The sequence below is a fragment of the Macrobrachium rosenbergii genome, chromosome 6, assembly GCF_040412425.1.
Source record: "Macrobrachium rosenbergii isolate ZJJX-2024 chromosome 6, ASM4041242v1, whole genome shotgun sequence".
Lineage (NCBI taxonomy): Eukaryota > Metazoa > Arthropoda > Malacostraca > Decapoda > Palaemonidae > Macrobrachium > Macrobrachium rosenbergii.
The window spans coordinates 16,339,695-16,360,584 of NC_089746.1; the positions used below are offsets into that span (position 1 = coordinate 16,339,695).

Below are 20,890 nucleotides of genomic sequence, written 5' to 3' on the forward strand. Positions count from 1 at the left end.
GTTTTATGCAGTTAATTGTAACAGGTTTTTTAAATTAATCGTTTGTATGTGGTTAATTGTAACAGGTTTCTTTTAAATTAATTGTGAATATGTAGTTAACTGAGTTTTTTAAAATTAATATTTCATATGTGGTTAACTGTAACAGTTTTTTTAAATTAATATTTTATGTGCGGTTAATTTTAACAGTTTTATTTAATTAAGCTTTTATATGTAGCTAATTGTGGTGAGGAAACTTCTCACAGTGTAGATGCTCATTCTTTCTTCCCCCTTGGAATTGTAAGTTTCTTGATAAAGCTGTTGATGTATTAAAAAATATAAGAAAGGTGGAAAATACTTGTCTTTTTTGTCGTTCTGAAAGGTGTTGTTGAATAGAAGTCGTCTGAGATAGTCTTTTTTATATAAAAATTTTGACAAATAAATAAATACACGCACATGCATACAATTATTTTATGATAACCGTATATGTGGCTAATTATATGTTATTTAGATATTCATTTTAATGTGGCTGATAAGTTGAAAAAACTGATATTACTTTAAAAGGCCCTGTAATAAATGGTTAGCGGCCTATAATAACAATTTATAAAATCAGATTTATAAGTAATTTTCATTAATATTTATGGCTTTAGATATTTTTTGGGTGTGTTTTTCACATTTTTTTCTCTTATTGAGAAGCATAATTTGACAAAAGAAATTCAACCGAATGCTCCAAAGAGGCCGTTATTCAGTAACACTTAAAAAAACTCAGATAGTGCTTTTTTTCGCAAACATTCTGCTTTTGACAAATTTCTCCCGAAATAATTGTGGGCTAAAACAGAAAGCTGCAGGCATAGATTAGGAAGTCTAAGTGAAAGGAAGGACTGTGGTGATAACGCTTTTTTTTATTTTCGGGTGGATCTAAGCGAGTACTTTGACAAAAATCCGTAAGTTTCGAAAAAGGGGGTCTGTTTCCTCAAAACCTCCATTATTGAAGAAAAATTTTTCCCACATTGCACAGACTCTTTCTGTACCAAGGTAATGACACTGAAATGCAACCTGTCAAAATATTAAATATTTTTTTCGAAACTGAATAATCGGATAACCTAAAAAAAAGCGGAACATTACATCTATTTTCACTCTTTGCCGAAGCCCTATGGCATTTTCTTTCTGTTATTTTCGCCCTTTTTATTTCAATATGTTATATGTTTAGGATTTTTTTGTGTATTATTACATATTTATATGATATATATATATATATATATATATATATATATATATATATATATATATATATACATATATATGTGTGTATATATGTATATATAACTGATTCATATATGGAACGTGATGAATGTATAATTAAAGGCAAATGCCATAAGGAAAAGTGAAACAGCAGAGTGCTTGTAGGCATTTGAAAGGTCTAGCAATAACTTTGATTCATATAATATATGGAACGTATGAATGTATATATATATATATAAATATATATATAAATATATTTAACAGCAGAGTGCTTGCTATGCATTTGATATATATCTATATAATACCCCTTTGTTTATATATATATATATATATATATATATATATATATATATATATATATATATATATTTTATATTTGTATTCAAGAATAGGTTTGCTATTGCTGTTATAATTACAATTCAAAATGCTCACACATTCTTATGAAGCTGGTCAATCAAACTTATGAGATTGCTTTCATTAGTTAAGACTATTTCTTACCATGAATGCAGCATAAATTATTAACATTTGAATTTGTTTGTTTATTATTAATGGAGTTTCTCATTTACTTTCAGTTCGAGAAGGCTGCTGGACCATCTTAAGACTCCTTTACAAGCAGTATAAAGGTAATTTCAAATTTTTACCCTCAGATATAGTATTATTGAAAGTAGTATTGACTATCAGATTACTTTGTTTTTCAGTCCAGTATTTATTCGTCTGTCTATATCTCTATCTGTCTGTTTATTTATTCATTATTTATTTACTTCTTTGTATAATTATCTGTCTATTTTTATTTATTTATAAAAAAAAATTTTATTTGTCTAAAAAAATATTTCTAATTTTTTTATATGTGTAAAATATTGAAACGTCGAAATTGCTTGTAGCAAAGTATTTACTCTCGTTAATTCATTTATCTAAAAAAATTATTTTGAACATATTTGTTTATCTGAAAAAATTGAAACGTCGAAATTTCTCGTAAAAAAAGTATCAACTCTCATTGTCTTTTTGTGCTAATGATTTTAATTAAAGTAAAAAGTCAGTATTTATTTATCTATTTATCTATTTATGTAAAGAAATTATGTATTTTATGTATTTACTTATCTAAAATATTCAAACGTCGAAATTACTCGTAAAAATAGCCAAGTAAAAAGTCAATATCTATTTATCCATTTATCTAAAAAAATTATTTTTTATTTATCTGTTTATCTTAAAAATTCATATGTCGAAATTGCTTATCAAAACAGTGGTGTTCTCGTTGTCAACTTGTGCTAACGATCTCCAAGTAGAAAGTCAAGCATCACCTGTTTAGACCATCCTCGCCAGTGAGGTGTAATTTATTAATGTAAAAAATTTATTTTCTAATTCATTTATCTAAAATGTTCAAAATTGGTTGTAAGAAAAGTATTTCTTCTCCTTGTCAACTTGGTGCTGCTAACGATTCCCACGTCAAAGGTCAATATTTATTTATCTATTTGTCAAAAAAACTACTTTTTTTATTTATTTATTTATCTAAAAAGTTCAAACGTCGAAATTGCTCACAAAAAAATATAACTTTTGTGTCAACTACTCCTAATACTTCCCAAGTAAAAAGTTGAGCATCAGCTGTTTAGACAATATTTAGTTATCTGTTTATCTAAAAAATTATTTTATTTATTTATTCATTTATTTATTTACTTATTTATCTAAAAAGTTCAAACGTCGAAATTGCTCACAAAAAAATAAAACTTTTGTGTCAGCTTCTCCTAATACTTCCCAAGTAAAAAGTTGAGCATCAGCTGTTTAGACAGTATTTAGTTATCTGTTTATCTAAAAAATTATTTTATTTATTTATTTATTTATTTATTTATTTATTTATTTATTTATTTATTTATTTATTTATTTATTTATTTATTTATCTAAACAGTTCAAACGTCGAAATTGCTCACAAAAAAATATAACTTTTGTGTCAGCTTCTAATACTTCCCAAGTAAAAAAGTCAAGCATCACTTGCTTAGACCATCTTCGTCAGAACAAAGCATAATTACAAGACGAGGCATATGTCAGACGAGGTCACAAAACTCGTGATTCTTTCGTGTTTATTGTGAGTGAGATCTTGATTACCTCACTTCCAGGAAACACTCGTTGACAAAGCGACAAACTCGGCAGAATTTTTCTTCTTCTTCTTCTTCTTCTTCTTCTTCTTCTTCTTCTTCTTCTTCTTCTTCTTCTTCTTCTTCTTCTTCTTCTTCTCATCAGACTCTTGCTCCAGGGAAGATGAAAAAAGTATCTCTTTTTGTTAATTGTGTTATGATCTCTTTCGTCTAGAAATGTTTCGTTTTTGTTTTCTCTAGTGTTGTACTTCATGGTTCTTCAAAATACTTTATACTCTCTCTCTCTCTCTCTCTCTCTCTCTCTCTCTCTCTCTCTCTCTCTCTCTCTCTCTCTCTCTCTCTCATTTATGCTGTTCTATTGTTTCATTAACCTAAAGTGAGAATAAGTTTCTCTCTCTCTCTCTCTCTCTCTCTCTCTCTCTCTCTCTCTCTCATTTATGCTATTCTATTCTGTTTCATCAACATAATGTGAGAATAGTAGGTTTCTCTCTCTCTCTCTCTCTCTCTCTCTCTCTCTCTCTCTCTCTCTCTCTCTCATTTATGCTTGTCTATTGTTTCATTAACATAAAGTGAGAATAAGTTTCTTCTCTCTCTCTCTCTCTCTCTCTCTCTCTGTCTCTCATTTATGCTATTCTATTCTGTTTCATTAACATAATGTGAGAATAAGTTTCTCTCTCTCTCTCTCTCTCTCTCTCTCTCTCTCTCTCTCTCTCTCTCTCTCTCATTTATGCTATTCTATTCTGTTTCATCAACATAATGTGAGAATAGTAAGTTTCTCTCTCTCTCTCTCTCTCTCTCTCTCTCTCTCTCTCTCTCTCTCTCTCTCTCTCTCTCTCATTTATGCTTGTCTATTGTTTCATTTAACATAAAGTGAGAATAAGTTTCTCTCTCTCTCTCTCTCTCTCTCTCTCTCTCTCTCTCTCTCTCTCTCTCTCTCTCTCTCTCTCTCCGCACACAGCATTATACAGTGTAGTAAAATCTAAATTAATTGTTAATTTGAGAATGATTATTTGAAAACTTGGAAGAATTTCCCGCATTACAGAAATTATAGAACCATGAAAGTCCGTGTAACCTAAATTGCCTATATATGCAAAAATGAGAAGGCTTGACGCCGGTTGTGTATGTATGTATGTATGTATGTATGTATGTATGTATGTATGTATGTATGTATGTATGTATGTATGTATGCATGGTTACATTTAAACACTATTTACTGTACATGCGATACTTTATATAGGAAGAAAGAAATTAGAATAAGTGTTTCAAATCAGCAAAATTTAAATACCGAACGTGCATCAGTATCATCATAATATTTGCATACTCAAGTACCATTGCCATAATTAACCATTAACATCTCCAGTTCCTAATTTTTCCTTTGTATCATGTCCTGAAATCTTCATTAACTTTCATACATTTTATTTTTCATACTTACAAAGTAATTTACTTTACTGTTCACTTTTTTTTTTTTTTGTCTTTTTCCCTATACTTCCCACCAAGTCCTTGCTCAGTCTCTCGTAATCCCGTCAATAGATTTATAACCTTAATCTTGATTGCTTCTTGGAATTGGAGAGAGAGAGAGAGAGAGAGAGAGAGAGAGAGAGAGAGAGAGAGAGAGAGAGAGAGAGAGAGATAATTAACATTAGTATCAAAAGATGTTCATTCCTATAACAATGAATACTTGAACGGAGAGAGAGAGAGAGAGAGAGAGAGAGAGAGAGAGAGAGAGAGAGAGAGAGAGAGAGAGAGAGAGAATTATCAAAAGAGGTTCATTCTAATAACACTGGATACTTGAACAGAGAGAGAGAGAGAGAGAGAGAGAGAGAGAGAGAGAGAGAGAGAGAGAGAGAGAGAGAGAATTAATCTTATCAAAAGAGGTTCATCCCAATGACACTGGATACTTGAATGGAGAGAGAGAGAGAGAGAGAGAGAGAGAGAGAGAGAGAGAGAGAGAGAGAGAGAGAGAGAGAGAGAGAGAGAGAGTTTATACAATTATCGAAAGGGGTTCATTCCCATAACGCCTCATACTTGAACGGAGAGAGAGAGAGAGAGAGAGAGAGAGAGAGAGAGAGAGAGAGAGAGAGAGAGAGAGAGAGATGTGATGCAGTTCTGTGCTTCGGAGCCAAATTCCCATTCCTGTGTCTCTCTCTGTCCCTCTTATATTCCTTCAGACTTCCAATTAATGTTTGAGATATTGGCAATCCGGCCACCCGCGTCTTATCAGCATTTTGGGATTTGAAATAAGAATTAGAAAAAAAGGAAGTTGTCTCTGAATTGATCACTTTAGCCCTCTTCAAGAATATTTCCAAGTGTTTCTCGTTCTATTCTTTCTTCTCTCTTCTTCTTTCTTTATTTAACGCCTGATTAAAAAAGGTTAATTAAAATAAAGTTAATTTCTCTCGTCTGTCAAATCCTTGTTTTGGTTCAGTTGGCCCTGAACTTTTCTTGTTAGAAAGATGGCATAGATTCTCTCATATGGCTGGTGAAGATCTTCTGGTTTACGTCGTTCTTTCCTGAATTCTGGAAAAGAATAAATAAATAAATGAATAAATAAATGGGTTTTCAATCTTACCATTACAAAAATACATTGCATTTTATCAGTCTTAGTTACAGTATGTTATTTAATTACTTGATTACTTAATTTTTATTTCGGTTAAGCATCGCTTAAATATCTTAGAGGAATTTTAATTAGTCAGTATAAACATCATTACACTTGGTTTCCTTATTGCTGAAGGGCTGAAATACAGCTGAGTCATTTCATAGGCTAGATTTATTTGTTTTTTACTTTATAGAACATTATAATCAACAACAAATTAGGCTTCCCCCTTTCAGGAGTTGCCAGATACCATTATTGAATGTTAAGAGTCTGATGATATTACAAAAACTGGCATCTTAGTATTGTGGGAAATTGTACATTCTCTCTCTCTCTCTCTCTCTCTCTCTCTCTCTCTCTCTCTCTCTCTCTCTCTCTCTCTCTCTCTCTCTCGGGATTTTATCAAGAAGCTGTTAAAACAAAGCTGCGTTCTCCACTGTTGCTGTTTTTTTCTCTCTCTCTCTCTCTCTCTCTCTCTCTCTCTCTCTCTCTCTCTCTCTCTCTCTTTCCCTTTCAAGACACATCAAAGAACATCAAAACAAGTCCTGCTTTCTTTTGTGGTTCTTGCTGTGTTCTCCTTTCCTCCTTCCTTATTCCCTCGCGATTAGAATCTTTTTCTTTTCATTCTTTTCCTCATTCGAACTTTTTTTCCTGGTTCACAATCTTCTTGCGTGAAACGTTCCGTCAAGATTTTTTACTTTTATTTTGTTTTATTTTTTCTCTCTCATGTTGTATTTTCAAGATTTTTTTATTTTATTTTATTTTTTATTTTTTTATTTCTCCTCCTTTCGTATTTTCTACGTGCGGCTTCCGTCAGCTTGATTAGTGTTTTAGTCCGGGTTTATATTTTTGGATTCTCGTTAAACCGTGAGGATTAAGTAGTTTTACTTTAGTCACAAAAGTCATAGAGGGCCTAACGTGAAAATTATTTCACATGAGGTCAGGTTCTTTGGAAGCCTTAATTAGTGCTGGAATAATCCAGAAGCCTTGAGGATGTAAAACCACTGTATATATATATATATATATATATATATATATATATATATATATATATATATATATATATATATATATATATATATATATATATACAGTATATATGTATATGTATATATACATACATATACATGTATAATATATATGTATTTATATATATATATATATATATATATATATATATATATATATATATATAGAGAGAGAGAGAGAGAGAGAGAGAGAGAGAGAGAGAGAGAGAGAGAGAGAGAGAGAGAGAGAGAGAAATGTACTTGCTACCGTCTGATGTTCATAACTTCCACTACTCTTAACTTCACTCAACTTCCGCGCCCCGAAGCTACCAGCTTTGTAGTCTTAAATCATTATTTCAGAACTTCAGATTTTAACTGGAAATAATAAACTTATCGTGATCGTCTTAGACATGTCATTTATTTCTTCTTATTTATCTTCCTCTTCTTGTTTTCATCTTTAATTTCTTTATCGCATCATCTTTACATTTGAGGCGTTTAGCATTAGAAGGGCCTCTCATACAAAAACATTTTTTGAGTTATAAGCCATAAGAGTTTTGGAAATTCAGCCTGCTCTAATTTCTTTATTTTTTAAGATACAAGGTTGAATTTTGTATGAGATTAAGTATTTGCGATCAGGAATAGAATAGTATGCATAAAAAATTATAGTTCAACCCCACCCCTTTTTGGGGTGGAAAAAAGGGGGATTACTTTAAAGTTGATCAGGCGAAAAACGCCATTTTCAAAAGTTAGGGCGATAGGCCCTTCTAATGCTGAACGCCTGATTTCTGTATTTCCCAGAGAGTAATGTCTGATATTATTTTCAGCCTTCATTTTCATACTCTCCTACACCCTTTAATTCCTTAGTCTCCTTTTTATTTTCTCTTTTATCTTCTTTTTTATATATTTTCACTTTATATTTTCCTTCGCAGTCCCTTCTCTGTAAGGAATTATATTTTAGATATTCCGTCTTTTAGCTTTCTCTTATAAAAATCAAGAGGAAAATTTTAGATACCTGAATCTACAAATAGTTCAATGTCACCTTTAGAGCCAGGGAGATTATTATTATTATTATTTATATTATTATTATTCATAAGGTGAACACTATTCATATGGAGCAAGCCCACAAAGACCAGAGAAGCGATCGGGGTATTATGCAAAGTATATACTGTATGTACTGATGTCGTACGTGCCCCTTCAAGTCTACGGAAGTGATACGCCACGTTTCAGTGATTGTTATTATTATTATTATTATTATTGCTTTTTATTTTGTAGACTTTTTCTATTTTCCTTATTGCGGACTTCTCTTCAGTGGAGGTGCGTGCTAACAGCTCGCCTATATTTGTCATTTCATGGGGGGAAAAGTCAAAATCTGGATTCTGCTTCTTTATATATTCTATACAGTTGGTTCTATACAATTGTTGCCGCGACGCGTTTCGAAAAATCATTCTCCAGCGAGCTAAGGACTTTATTGATAGGTCCTTCTGAATTTATACACGGGCTTCAGCGGGGGGGTCAATGGCGAATTCTGATTGGTTGCAAAACTTCAAGCCAAATTTCTGCGGCGAATCCTGACAGATCTTCGCAACCTGGGAATGTCATTCATTCCAGCGTTCCCATTGGCCTGCCGTTGCGTGATGTCATGCCGGCTGACATCATCGGTAGTTTGGCTGCTATTGGGCTGCGGATGAATGATGTCATTATCTACTCTTTCTGTCGTATCGGGGATTGTCTCGAAGGGCGCCTCGCTCATCAGGGGCATCTCCATTCTCAGGGTTGTCGTTTTCAGGTATCCGCCAGCAAGAGAACCCCTCAAGCAGAAGAATGTGGTCTACCAATTTGTATGTCCTGTCCGAGGATGCCCCGGCGCTTATATTGGAATGACCACGATGCGTCTGTCTAAAAGGATCTCCTGCCACGCCCAGGAGGGTGCCATCATGAACCACGCCCGTGCCACTCACAATATTTCCATCTCCCGCGACAGTATTATACAAAATATAAGTATAATCGGGAGCCAGCCGCCGACGTCTGCGCCTGCTAGAGTCGCGCCTCTTGCCGAGACAAAACCAACAATGAATACGACGCAGGAGGCATCGCTCCTACCCACGAATTTAAGAAGAATAATGCAGAACACCCGCCAAATCCAACGAATACCTGAAAACGACAACCCTGAGAATGGAGATGCCCTGATGAGCGAGGCGCCCTTCGAGACAATCCCCCGACTACGACAGAAAGAGTAGATAATGACATCATTCATCCGCAGCCCAATAGCAGCCAAACTACCGATGATGTCAGCCGGCATGACATCACGCAACGGCAGGCCAATGGGAACGCTGGAATGAATGACATTCCCAGGTTGCGAAGATCTGTCAGGATCGAGCTTCGCCGCAGAAATTTGGCTTGAAGTTCGCTGACTGCAACCAATCAGAATTCGCCATCCATGACCCCCGCTGAAGCCCGTGTATAAATTCAGAAGGACCTATGCAATCTGCCAGTCCTCTACTAGCTCCCGCTGGAGAATGACAGAAGAGTCAAAACGCGTCGCGGCAACAATTGTATAGAACCAACTGTATAGAATATATAAAGAACAGAATCCAGATTTTGACTTTTCCCCATGAAATGATTGTTATTAAGAGAAGTCCGCAATATAGAAAAAGTCTTCTACAAAATAAATTATTAATATTCAATAGAACCTGTTTAAAAGAGGGTCTGCTGCCATTATATTATTATTATTATTATTATTATTATTATTATTATTATTATTATTATTATTCGAAATATAAACCCCTATTAATGTGGAACAAGCCTACAGAGGCCATTGACTTTATATTCAAGCTTCCAAAGAAATACGGTGTTCATTTGAAAGAAGTTACACGAGGTAATAGGAAATACAGAAAGAAGAGATCAGATATTAGAAAATAAAATATATATATCGAAAAATTTATAAAAAATAGATAAAAACAAAGTGTTATTATTATTGTTATTATTATTAAAGTAGATTGACAGATAGTTTCATATTAAGTTGATGCTTTCGAATCTACATGACAAATGATTCGACTTTGCGAAAATACGCAATAATAAAAAGTTCACTTAAGCTTCATCAATTTCCTCGTAAATCAAACAGCTTTTGAAACCCATTACCACATCAGAAACAAAAAAACGAAATCTTTTTCAATGGAGAGCACCTCATACCCTCTGTATTACTACCAGCTACTCCCAAGCCAAGCCGAGAGAGATCAGAAGAAACACCACTAAATATCCCTCAGTGAGAACCATGACAATTCCCTCCCGATAAAGCCGTGACGTAGGGGATTCTCAATCACCTATGTGTAGCGTAAATGGCTCAATCCCGGCCTTCTTGTGGCCTTAAGTGGCTCCCAAAGACAGAGTTATAGTCCTGTGCACATATATGATGGACCTTGGTGGGTCTGAGGGCGTTATCAGAAGTCTGTGAGGGTATGTGTGTGAGTTTTATTATTATTATTATTATTATTATTATTATTATTATTATTATTATTATTATTATTATTATTTTTTTCAGAATATGAAGCTTATTCGTATGGAACAGGCGCCATTCACTTGAAATTCAAGCTTCCAAAGAATATGGTGGTCCATTATTATTATTATTATTATTATTATTATTATTATTATTATTATTATTATTATTATTATTATTATTATTCAGAAGATGAACCCTATTCACATGAAACAATACCAAAGGGACAACTGACTTGAAATTCGAGATTCCAAGGAAAATGGTGGTCCATTATTATTATTATTATTATTATTATTATTATTATTATTATTATTATTATTATTATTATTATACAGAAGATGAACCCTATTCATATGGAACAATCTCAAAAGGGCAATTGACTTGAAAATTGAAGATCCCAAAGAATATGGTGGTCCATTATTATTATTATTATTATTATTATTATTATTATTATTATTATTATTATTATTATATTCAGAAGATGAACCCTATTCATATGGAGCAATATCAAAGGGGCAAATGACTTAAAAATTGAAGATTCCAAAGAATATGGTGGTCCATTATTATTATTATTATTATTATTATTATTATTATTATTATTATTCAAAAGATGAAACCTATTCGTATGGAACAAGGCCAAAGGGACAATTGACTTGAAATTCAAGATTCCAAAGAATATGGTAGTCCATTATTATTATTATTATTATTATTATTATTATTATTATTATTATTATTAATTATTATTAAAGATGATGACCCTATTCGTATGGAACAAGTCCACCAAAGAGGCCAGTGACTTGAAATTCTAGCTTCCAAAGAATAGGGTGTTCATTAGTGTGCGTGTGTGTGTGTGTGTGTGTGTGTTGTGGATTGTAGCAATTTTTCTGTTGTCACCCATTTTCATAGATTAATAATCAACTCGATGTCTGGAACCTGTGAGCGTCTGTGTGTGTGTGTTTGCGTGATAGTGTGTGAAAGATATAGCAAGGTATCTACTGATATTGTCTTCATCAGATTACTAACCTCACTTCCCATGAACCTCTTGAAATCTAGATTATTTTCCTATTACTCCCTACTGCTGATTAATCTATCTCTATCTGATACTGACGATAACGCTTCTATTTAATTTTTTCTTGCAAGGTTGACAAAACCACAAGCTGGTTTCCCACGATTCTCTTCAAATCTAGACAATTTCTTATAGTTTCTTGACTGCTGATTCCTTTAGATTTATCTGATACTGACGATAAGGCTTCTGTTTAATTTTTTCTTACAAGGTTGATAAAACCACAAGCTGGTCCTTTTATAATGGTGTGATGGCATAATCATTCTTTACTATAAAACCTCCCCCAAAATTTCGTCAGCCGTGAATATTTTTGCCCCGTAGTCTTGTCTTGTTTTGTCATCTCCCCCTCCTCCTCCTCCTCCTCCTCCTCCTCCTCCATCATCTTCCCGTCTTATCCTTCCTTATCTGTAGTCAATTTTCGCTCATTTATCTCTCGCGTGCCATTGCCACCTCCCATCGATAAATCCTTTTTTTTTACCCTTTTTTCCCCTCAACTGTTAATCTTGTTTCCCCTCGCGTCATTTCACCTTTAGATTAAGCCGTTAAAGGAGGCTCTGGGACTCCTTTTGTTGAGGTAAAGGGGTGTGGGGGCGAGTGGAAGGACATACACACACACACATTCTTCTTATCGCCTTCTGACTTCGGTCAATCCTTTGGCGTGTGGGGGAGGGGAAGTGGGGGACGTTCCTTATCTCTCTCCTCCGCCTTACCTCATGCTCCATTACCTCGTCTTTCTTCCTTATCGTCGTTGTTATCATTATCATCATCATCTGCTTCTTCTTAATTTTTTCTTTACCGCAAGACCAAATTATTCACGGTCATTCGATCTTAAGCCTGAAGTGTCATGCTTCTGAATAGACGTTCATTTCGTCCCATAAATTTCGTTATTCTTCTAGTCGCCTCTCCGCTTTTACCTCCTTCCCTCCTTTACCTAATTTACTTCCCTTCCCCTCTTTACCTCCCATCCTCTTTACCTCCCTTTCGCCTTTACCTCCTATCCTCCTGTACCTCCTTTCCTCCTTTACCTCCCTGACCCTTTAACTCCTGCCCTGACCCCTGACCCTTTAACTCCTTTACCTCCCTGACACCTTTACCTCCTTCTCCCCTTTGCCTCCCTTCCGTCTTTTCCTCCTTTCCTCCTGTACCTCCTTTCCTCCTTTACTTCCCTTCCTCCTGTATCTCCTTTACCTCCCTTCTTTACCTCCCTTCCTCCTTTACCTCCCTTCCTCCTTTACCTCCCTTCTTCCTTTACCCCTCTTCTCCTTTGTCGCCCTTCCTCAATTTACCTCTCTCCTCTACCTTTCACTTTCCCTTTTTCCTCTAACTTGCTTTTTTTCCTCTTCTCACCTCTCATCGTTTCGCATATCTTCTTCCTTTCCCATCCATAAGTATCTTTCTTCTTTGCTAACACCCTCTGAATCACTCATTCTTTCCGATGTCTTCTCCTTTACTTCTACCTTTCCTTCCTCATTTTCTCACAAACCGCGGCTTTCATTTATTTTTTCCTCTCCCAATTTTCCTCTTTTGCATCATTACACAACCTCGCCTCTCACTAATCTTTTGTCATATCTGCTCTCATTAGTTTTCTTTATTGCTGTCTATCAATATAATGCATTTCCGACTCGTTTCATGCTTTCATCATCTCTCTCTCTCTCTCTCTCTCTCTCTCTCTCTCTCTCTCTCTCTCATCTTTACCTTGATTTTTTTTGTCAAAATTTTACCCACATTTCGGTCAACAACCCCGGAAGGCTGCTGCGGTTTCAATGACGTCATTGTTTGCGGGTAAACATTCCATGGCTAGCTCTCTCTCTCTCTCTCTCTCTCTCTCTCTCTCTCTCTCTCTCTCTCTCTCTCATATAAGGCTAGGAAAATATAGTTAAAAAAATACTCATATTCTATAGCAGAAACTTTAATCATCAATTTCGGAGTTGAGTTTTTCTTTGAGTTTTTCCTGTAAGTTTTTTCTTTTTCTTTCTTTCTTCGAGTTTTTTTTTTTTTTTTTAGTTTTTCATTGAGTTTTACTAGAGATGTTTCCTTTGAGTTTTTTCAATTGAGTATTTTATTTGAATTTTTCATTTGAGGTTTTTCCTTTGAGTTTTTCTTTGAGGTTTTTCTTCGAGGTTCTCTTTGAGTTCTTTAAATTTTGTCCTTTCCATTAAGTTTTGCTTTTAGCTTTTTCTTTGAGTTTTTTAGTTTTTTCGAGTTTTGCTTCAAGTTTTAGGTTTTTCATTGAGTTTTTTCCCTTTGAATTTTTCCTTGGATCTTTTCCATGGATTTTTTATCCTTTTCTTTAAGTGTCCTCTTTGAGACTGGATTTTGAGTTTTTCTTTGAGTTTTTTTATGTTTTCTTCTAATTTGTCTTTGAGTTTTTCCTGGGCCTGGCTTCAGATGGGAAATGCAAATCCTCTGGGAATAATTAGTTCTGTGTTCATTCGTTAGAAATACTTATGAAATTAAATCTCTCTCTCTCTCTCTCTCTCTCTCTCTCTCTCTCTCTCTCTCTCTCTCTCTCTCTCTCTCTCTCTCTCTCTTTCGTCTTTGTTCAAATAGGCATGCATGCACACAGATACACACACACATTCCAGTATATATATATATATATATATATATATATATATATATATATATATATATATATATATATCTATATATCTGTGTGTGCTTGTCTCTATATATATATATATATATATATATATATATATATATATATATATATATATATATATATATATATATGTGTGTATATAATATTTATACAGGGTTTATGTAAATAAATATGTATGCAGTAGAGTGTTTATATATATATATATATATATATATATATATATATATATATATATATATATATATAGAGAGAGAGAGAGAGAGAGAGAGAGAGAGAGAGAGAGAGAGAGATAATGACAAAATTTGTACATTATTACGCATGCGTACGTATATCTCTTAACTGACACGCACATTCACGTATATGAACGCAAGCATAACTAACAACATTTGACAGATCACAGTAATTTAACCTGACGTCCCCAGACAAAAGAGCATTTTCCCGAAGAGCTCTGTTGACTAAAATTACGCCGAATTACAGCTATTTACGAGTATAAGTATTCATTACGGCGCAAATAATCATTACAGCCATGCAGTTAAGTGTAATGGTCGTCTTATTATCCCATCAAAGATTTAATACCCAACAGTTTACGCCGAAATGTCATAGGTAATACGCGAATGGACGTCATGATAATATGATTGTTTGCTTCAGTTATTAAATTATTATCATCGCCTGATACGTAGCCGATATAATAATAATATTCGTTCGGGTCACACTGACTTTGTCGGATATCTGTTTATGTTGCTGTGTCAGAGCTAAAAGCTATATTCTGACAGGTACGGATAAGGCTGACATGCAGTTAGTTTTGATTCATTATATATGTCAGAAATATTCAGTAGCAGTTTCTATATGCAGTGGGTTTAATTTCATAAGGCATAGTTACCGATATACCAGAAATATTTCATAAATATACTGTACGTCGTCAACTTTCTGTACTTTTTAAAACGAAATGAAAGTAAAAATACATTTTTTTAGAAATAGTATAGACTGAGTCCAACTCATTGGCAGCCTGTCCCACTAACCTAAAAGAGAGAATATTGGAGTGTAAAGGGTACAAAGAAGACGGGGATGAATTCCAAAACCGTGGGTTACACAAAAATCTGGAATAAAATATAATAAATAAATAGAAATCCGGAATAAAATATAATAAATATGTACAAACAAGGCCACTGAAAATAGCAGAACGTAAATGAACTGTATGATTTGTGGTAGGTTCATTTTCAGGATAAATTGTCTTCGATTTATTCCTCTAAAAAGAAAAAAAAATATACCAAAGTCATAACAAATGGAGGAGAAATATTCCAGACAATTTATATTCCAAACAATTTATATTCATAACAATTTATATTCCAAACAATTTCTGTTCCCAACAATTTTATATTCCAAACAATTTTTTTCCTGGCTATTTATATTCCAAATAATTTCTATTCCTGACAATTTATATTCCAAAAAATTTCTATTCCTACCAATTTATATTCCAACAATTTCTGTTCCTAACAGTTTATATTCCAAACAATTTATATTCTTAACAATTTATATTCCAAACAATTTCTATTCCTAACAATTTATATTCCAAACAATTTCTACTCCCAACAGTTTACATTCCAAACAATTTCACGTAAGACCCAGCAAATGTCTGAGATGGAGAGAAAGAATTTGTCATTTCAGAGCAGACAGTTCACGCATTTTTGGTGCTGGTAATTTTCTTATAAGCAAATGGAGAGAAAGAGAGAGAGAGAGAGAGAGAGAGAGAGAGAGAGAGAGAGAGAGAGAGAGAGAGAGAGAGAGAGAGAGAGTTTTAGTGCTCACTATCTTAGCAAATGAGATTTTGAGTTTTTTCGCCTTCAAAAGAAATAAGAACAAAAAGTAGAAATTTTACAAAAACAACAAAATAATAATAATGATAATAATAATAATAATAATAATAATAATAATAATAATAATAATAATAATAATAATAATAATAATAATAATAATAATTTTTTATGTTCATCATCTTAGCAAATAAGATGTTGAGTATCTTTGCCTTCAAATAAAAAAAAAAATTTTCTCCAGCTTAAGAACTTCAAGAGACTTCATGCACACTATTCAAGGCTGAAAAGCTACAAATAAAAAGTTATTAAATCTTGTGGCTTGTGAATAATGAAGGGGCGTCCATGAATTAATATAAAAATGAAAATAAAATCAAAATTAAAATTTTAGACTTCATTCACATATGATTCAAGGCAGAAAACCTACAAATAAAAAAAAGACTAAATCTTGTGAGGCTTGTGAATGCTGAAGGAGCGTCAGTGAATTAGAATAAAGATAAATAAATAAAAATATAAATAAAACTTTTAGACGGTTGACTCTTCATCAAAAGTGTAGGAAGTGCTCTAGAATCATTTCAGGAAGCCATTAATGAAGGAGGAGGAACAGTAAATGAGAAAGAGATCTGAGTAGCACGAACTGAAGTGGGAAAGAAAGCAGATGCTTACTTTCCCACAAATTGGGAAGGTAGAAAGTTTTAGAGAGTCAATCCAAAGGCAGCTTTCATTAATGGCGAAATATTCACTGTTTATTTCGTGAGTTGCTATGAAAGAAATCTTCAGATTCTGTTAATGCATCTTGTGCATGTTTCAGTTATCTTTCAGGTGTAAGATCTGTTCATGTACGTATGTGTATGTAGGTATATCAGTATAGCTTGCTTTTATAAATGTATACATGTTTATATTTTAGATATATCTGCAAAGTTGTTTCTATATTATTACATATATATATATATATATATATTATGCAAAATATATATATATATATATATATATATATATAGCTATTTAATAGATATATATATATATATATATATATATCTGCAAAGTTATCTCTCTCTCAAAATGATTTTGCCTTACATACCTTTCCATCAGCTACCTTCCATTCTAGCTTTTTAACAGAATTCTCTCTCTCTCTCTCTCTCTCTCTCTCTCTCTCTCTCTCTCTCTCTCTCTCTCTCTCTCTCTCTCTCAAATCTGAGAATATCGTAGAGAATTTTAATTAAAGTCTCCATGGGTCAGAGCATCTTCAGAAATTGCTTCATGAGGCAGAAGTTGATTCTACCCCGAAAGTTTTGAGTCACACGGCTCTTTAAGACATAATTGTTTTACTATTTAAGTGAGTTTAAATGTGAAAAAAGCAATTATGTTATATTATAGGTAAATTATTTAATAAGGGTATAGAACGTATAAGTCCTTATTTTTGCCGGCATATCAAGCTACAAAGCCTTTTGAACATTTTTGCGAAGTTTAGGTAAATTTTAGTCCATTTTTCAGCCTTGAAAATTTGCTTTAAATGTGAAAAGAAAGTAATTTTGTCACATTATAAGTAAATCATTTCAAAGAAGTACAGAGCACATAGTAAGTCCCCGTGTTTATCCCGCAACGAAGCTACAAGGTCTTGTGGACATTTTTGGGAAGTTTAAGTCAATTTCAGTCAATTTTCCACCCTTGAAAATTTGTTTTAAACAAGAAAAGAGAGCGATAATGTCTTGTCAAAGGTGAACCATTTCGTAGAAGTCCATAGCACATAATTAGTCCCCGTTTTTGTCCTCAAAGAAGCTGCAAAGTCTTGTTGAAATTTTTGGGATTTTTAAGCCTATTTTTAGCCAGTTTTCCATACTTGAAAATTTGTTTTAAACAGGAAAAAGAAAGTAATTATGTTATATTACAGGTAAATCATTTTATAAGAGTACAGAGCATATAATTATTCCTCATTCATGCCACCGAAGAAGCTACAAAGTCTTGTGGAACTGCTTCGGAAATTTAAGTTAATTTGAGTCGGTTCCCCCGGCCACGACAATTTGTTTAAACTGGAAAAAAATAGAAAATATTTTACTTTATAGGTCAGTCATTTCATAGAAATACAGAGCACATAATAGATGGTCGGCTTTGTTTCCAAAGAAGCTACAAAATCTTGTGGAAATCTTTTGGCTATTTATGCATGCCAATTTTTGTTCAGTTTTCCCCCTTTGAAAATTTGTTTTAAACCGGAGAAGAAAGCGGTTATGTCATGTTGTAGGTAAATCATTTCCTAAGGTACAGAACGTATACCTTGTCCTCAGTTTTTCCCCACAAACGAAGCTACAAAGTCTTGTGAACATTTTTTCTATATACTTTTAAGTCAATTTTAGTCAATTTTTCTCCCTTGAAGATTTATGCTTAACAAGAAAAGAGAGCGATAATGCCTTGTCATAGGTAAATTATTTCATAGGAGTAAAGAACACGTAATTAGTCGTCGTTTTTGCCCCCCAACGAAGCTACAAAATCTTGTAGAAATATTTTGGAAATTTAAGTCAGTTTTAGTCCATTTTCACCTCAGAAAATTTGCCATAAGTAAATCATTTCATAGAAGTTACAGAGCGCATAATTAGTCCTCACTTTTGCCCCCACCCCCCAGCAAATCTACAAAGTCTTGTGGAAATTCTACCATTATTTCTGTCTTTGGCCAGTTTGAGAGAGAGAGAGAGAGAGAGAGAGAGAGAGAGAGAAAGCATAAAAAACCCGGTAGATGGCGTCATTTGAATATAAATGAAAAGAATTTCTAGCTTATGTGGGTCCCACACGCTTACGGAAACTTTTTTTTTTCTACTTTTTATACGTACTGGCTGTTAATGTAAAACCCATCTGGAAAGAGAAATAAAATGGCTAAGAAAAAAAGAAAATAGATAAATAAAGAATAGGAGGGAAAAAGTTTGCCGTCTCTGCTACAGTTATAGCCGTAATACGTAAGTTGACTGGAGACATTAAACTCCGCTCGAACTTCTCCGCCCTATCTCCCCCTCTTCCTCCTCCCCCTCCTCGTTCTCCTCCTCCTCCTTTTCTCCTGCTGTAGCTTCAGGGCTGCGCCAAACTTTCCGACGGTGACAGTAAGCGAAACATAAAAAAAAGGGAGGAGGGAAAAATGAGGGAATAAAGGGAGGAAAAGGGAAAAATAGCGCCTAATGTTACTGGTAGCATTACCTAACGTACAGAAAGATGGAAAGGACTTGTACTTCACTTAACATAGACAAAAAAAAAAAAAAAGACTGCTTGGTATGAAACAGAAGAAAAGGGAGGAGGGAAAAAAGTTAGGGGGATGGAGGAAAAAAATGGAGAAATAAGACCTTATGTTTCCTGAGTAGCATTACCCAGTTCATAGAGGATGAAGGGAGGAACTATACTACACTTAGAACGGAAAAAACTGCTCAGTGTGAAACCAAAGAAAAGGGAGGTGGGAAAAAAGGAGGGGGAAAAAAAGAAGGTAGAGGGATTTACGTTTCCTGGGTAGCATCACCCAGTGTGCATAGGGGAGGAGGAAGGGAGGAATTGTACTTCACTTAACATAAAAAAAAAAAAAAAACTGCCTAGTATCTGATGCTTACAATTGTTCCCGTAGTCCACGTGTGATTTCTCCTTAACAAAGAGGGGGGAACGGAGAGAGGGGAGGGGAAGGGGGAGGGGGGTGATCCGTACTTTTATTTTTCTTTTATTTTCTCGTTTACGGCGGACTTTGGATACCGTGACGCGTGTAACGGCAGTGAAGTTTGTTTCGCTACAGTTTTTTTTTTCTGAGGAAAACATGAAATGATCGTTTCTCTCTCTCTCTCTCTCTCTCTCTCTCTCTCTCTCTCTACAAGAGAGCACTCAAGTGTTTTCGTCACCTCTCTCTCTCTCTCTCTCTCTCTCTCTCTCTCTCTCTCTCTCTCTCTCTCTCAAAACACCTAACAAAAATAAACATATATATATATATATATATATATATATATATATATATATATATATATATATATATATATATATATATATATATATATATATATATATATATTACGATTCACTCCCAAGGGCAGCATAAAAACCCCACATATACATCTTATGTATCCAAATCATTTCGAGAACGATGAGAGAATCCAGCGTGGAATTGCTAATAGAAGCTCTGCCGAGCGGCGTATCAAAAGAAGGTAAGAAGAAGCTGCGAAAAAGGAAGTCGTTTTCTCATGAGCTTCTCCATATTTGCATCGGAATGGATGAACGTCACAAATATAGGAAAACTATTCGACTTATTCAAATGAGTATTCCGTTCTCTCTCTCTCTCTCTCTCTCTCTCTCTCTCTCTCTCTCTCTCTCTCTCTCTCTCTCTCTCTCTCTTTGTGTATGTATCTGTGCGTTTGAATCTCTCTCTAGTTGTATACCTATGTGTGCGTTGGTATCTCTCTCTCTCTCTCTCTCTCTCTCTCTCTCTCTCTCTCTCCCTCCCTTTATCCGATCGCAAAATACCGGCTCTCGCGTTTCTTATGGAAATTGTTTCACAGTAATTACCTTCCCGGAGGAAATTCGTTAAGTTCCAGCTGTAATTGCCTCTCTCAAAAGTTCTAAAATGCAGGGGTTATCAAGGGTGTTACATTGGGACTCCCTTTTTTTGTTTTTGTTTTTGTTTTTTTTTTCTTTCTTTTAAGAGAAACGCGAGTTAACTCTCACACTAACATTAAATCTCTTGATTTTTTTGTTTTGTTTTGAGCGTTTTAGAATTTTTCTGAAGTTTTAAAATGCAGGAGTTATAAAGGTAGATACACTGGTACTCACCCTTTTTTTGTTTTTGTTTTTTTGGGAGAAACGGAAATTAACTCTCACACTAACATTAAATCTCTGGAATGTTTTTTTTTACACTTTTATAGTTTTTCAAAAGTAACTTTTTAATTTTATTTCTATTAATATATATATATATATATATATATATATATATATATATATATATATATATATATATATATATATATATATATATATATATATATACATTTTTTTGTAGGAGAAAGCCAC

At 33.8% G+C, this 20,890-nt stretch overlaps 1 protein-coding gene across 1 annotated transcript in view; it reads right to left on the bottom strand.

Moving 5' to 3' along the window:
* Positions 1-3,316: 3,316 nt before the first annotated feature.
* Positions 3,317-20,890, bottom strand: part of LOC136839804 (uncharacterized) — a 37,863-nt gene continuing 20,289 nt past the window's right edge. Inside the window, exon 3 of the mRNA XM_067106134.1 lies at positions 3,317-3,457. Coding sequence (XP_066962235.1) covers positions 3,317-3,457 — 141 coding nt within the window. The remainder of the gene's footprint in view (positions 3,458-20,890) is intronic.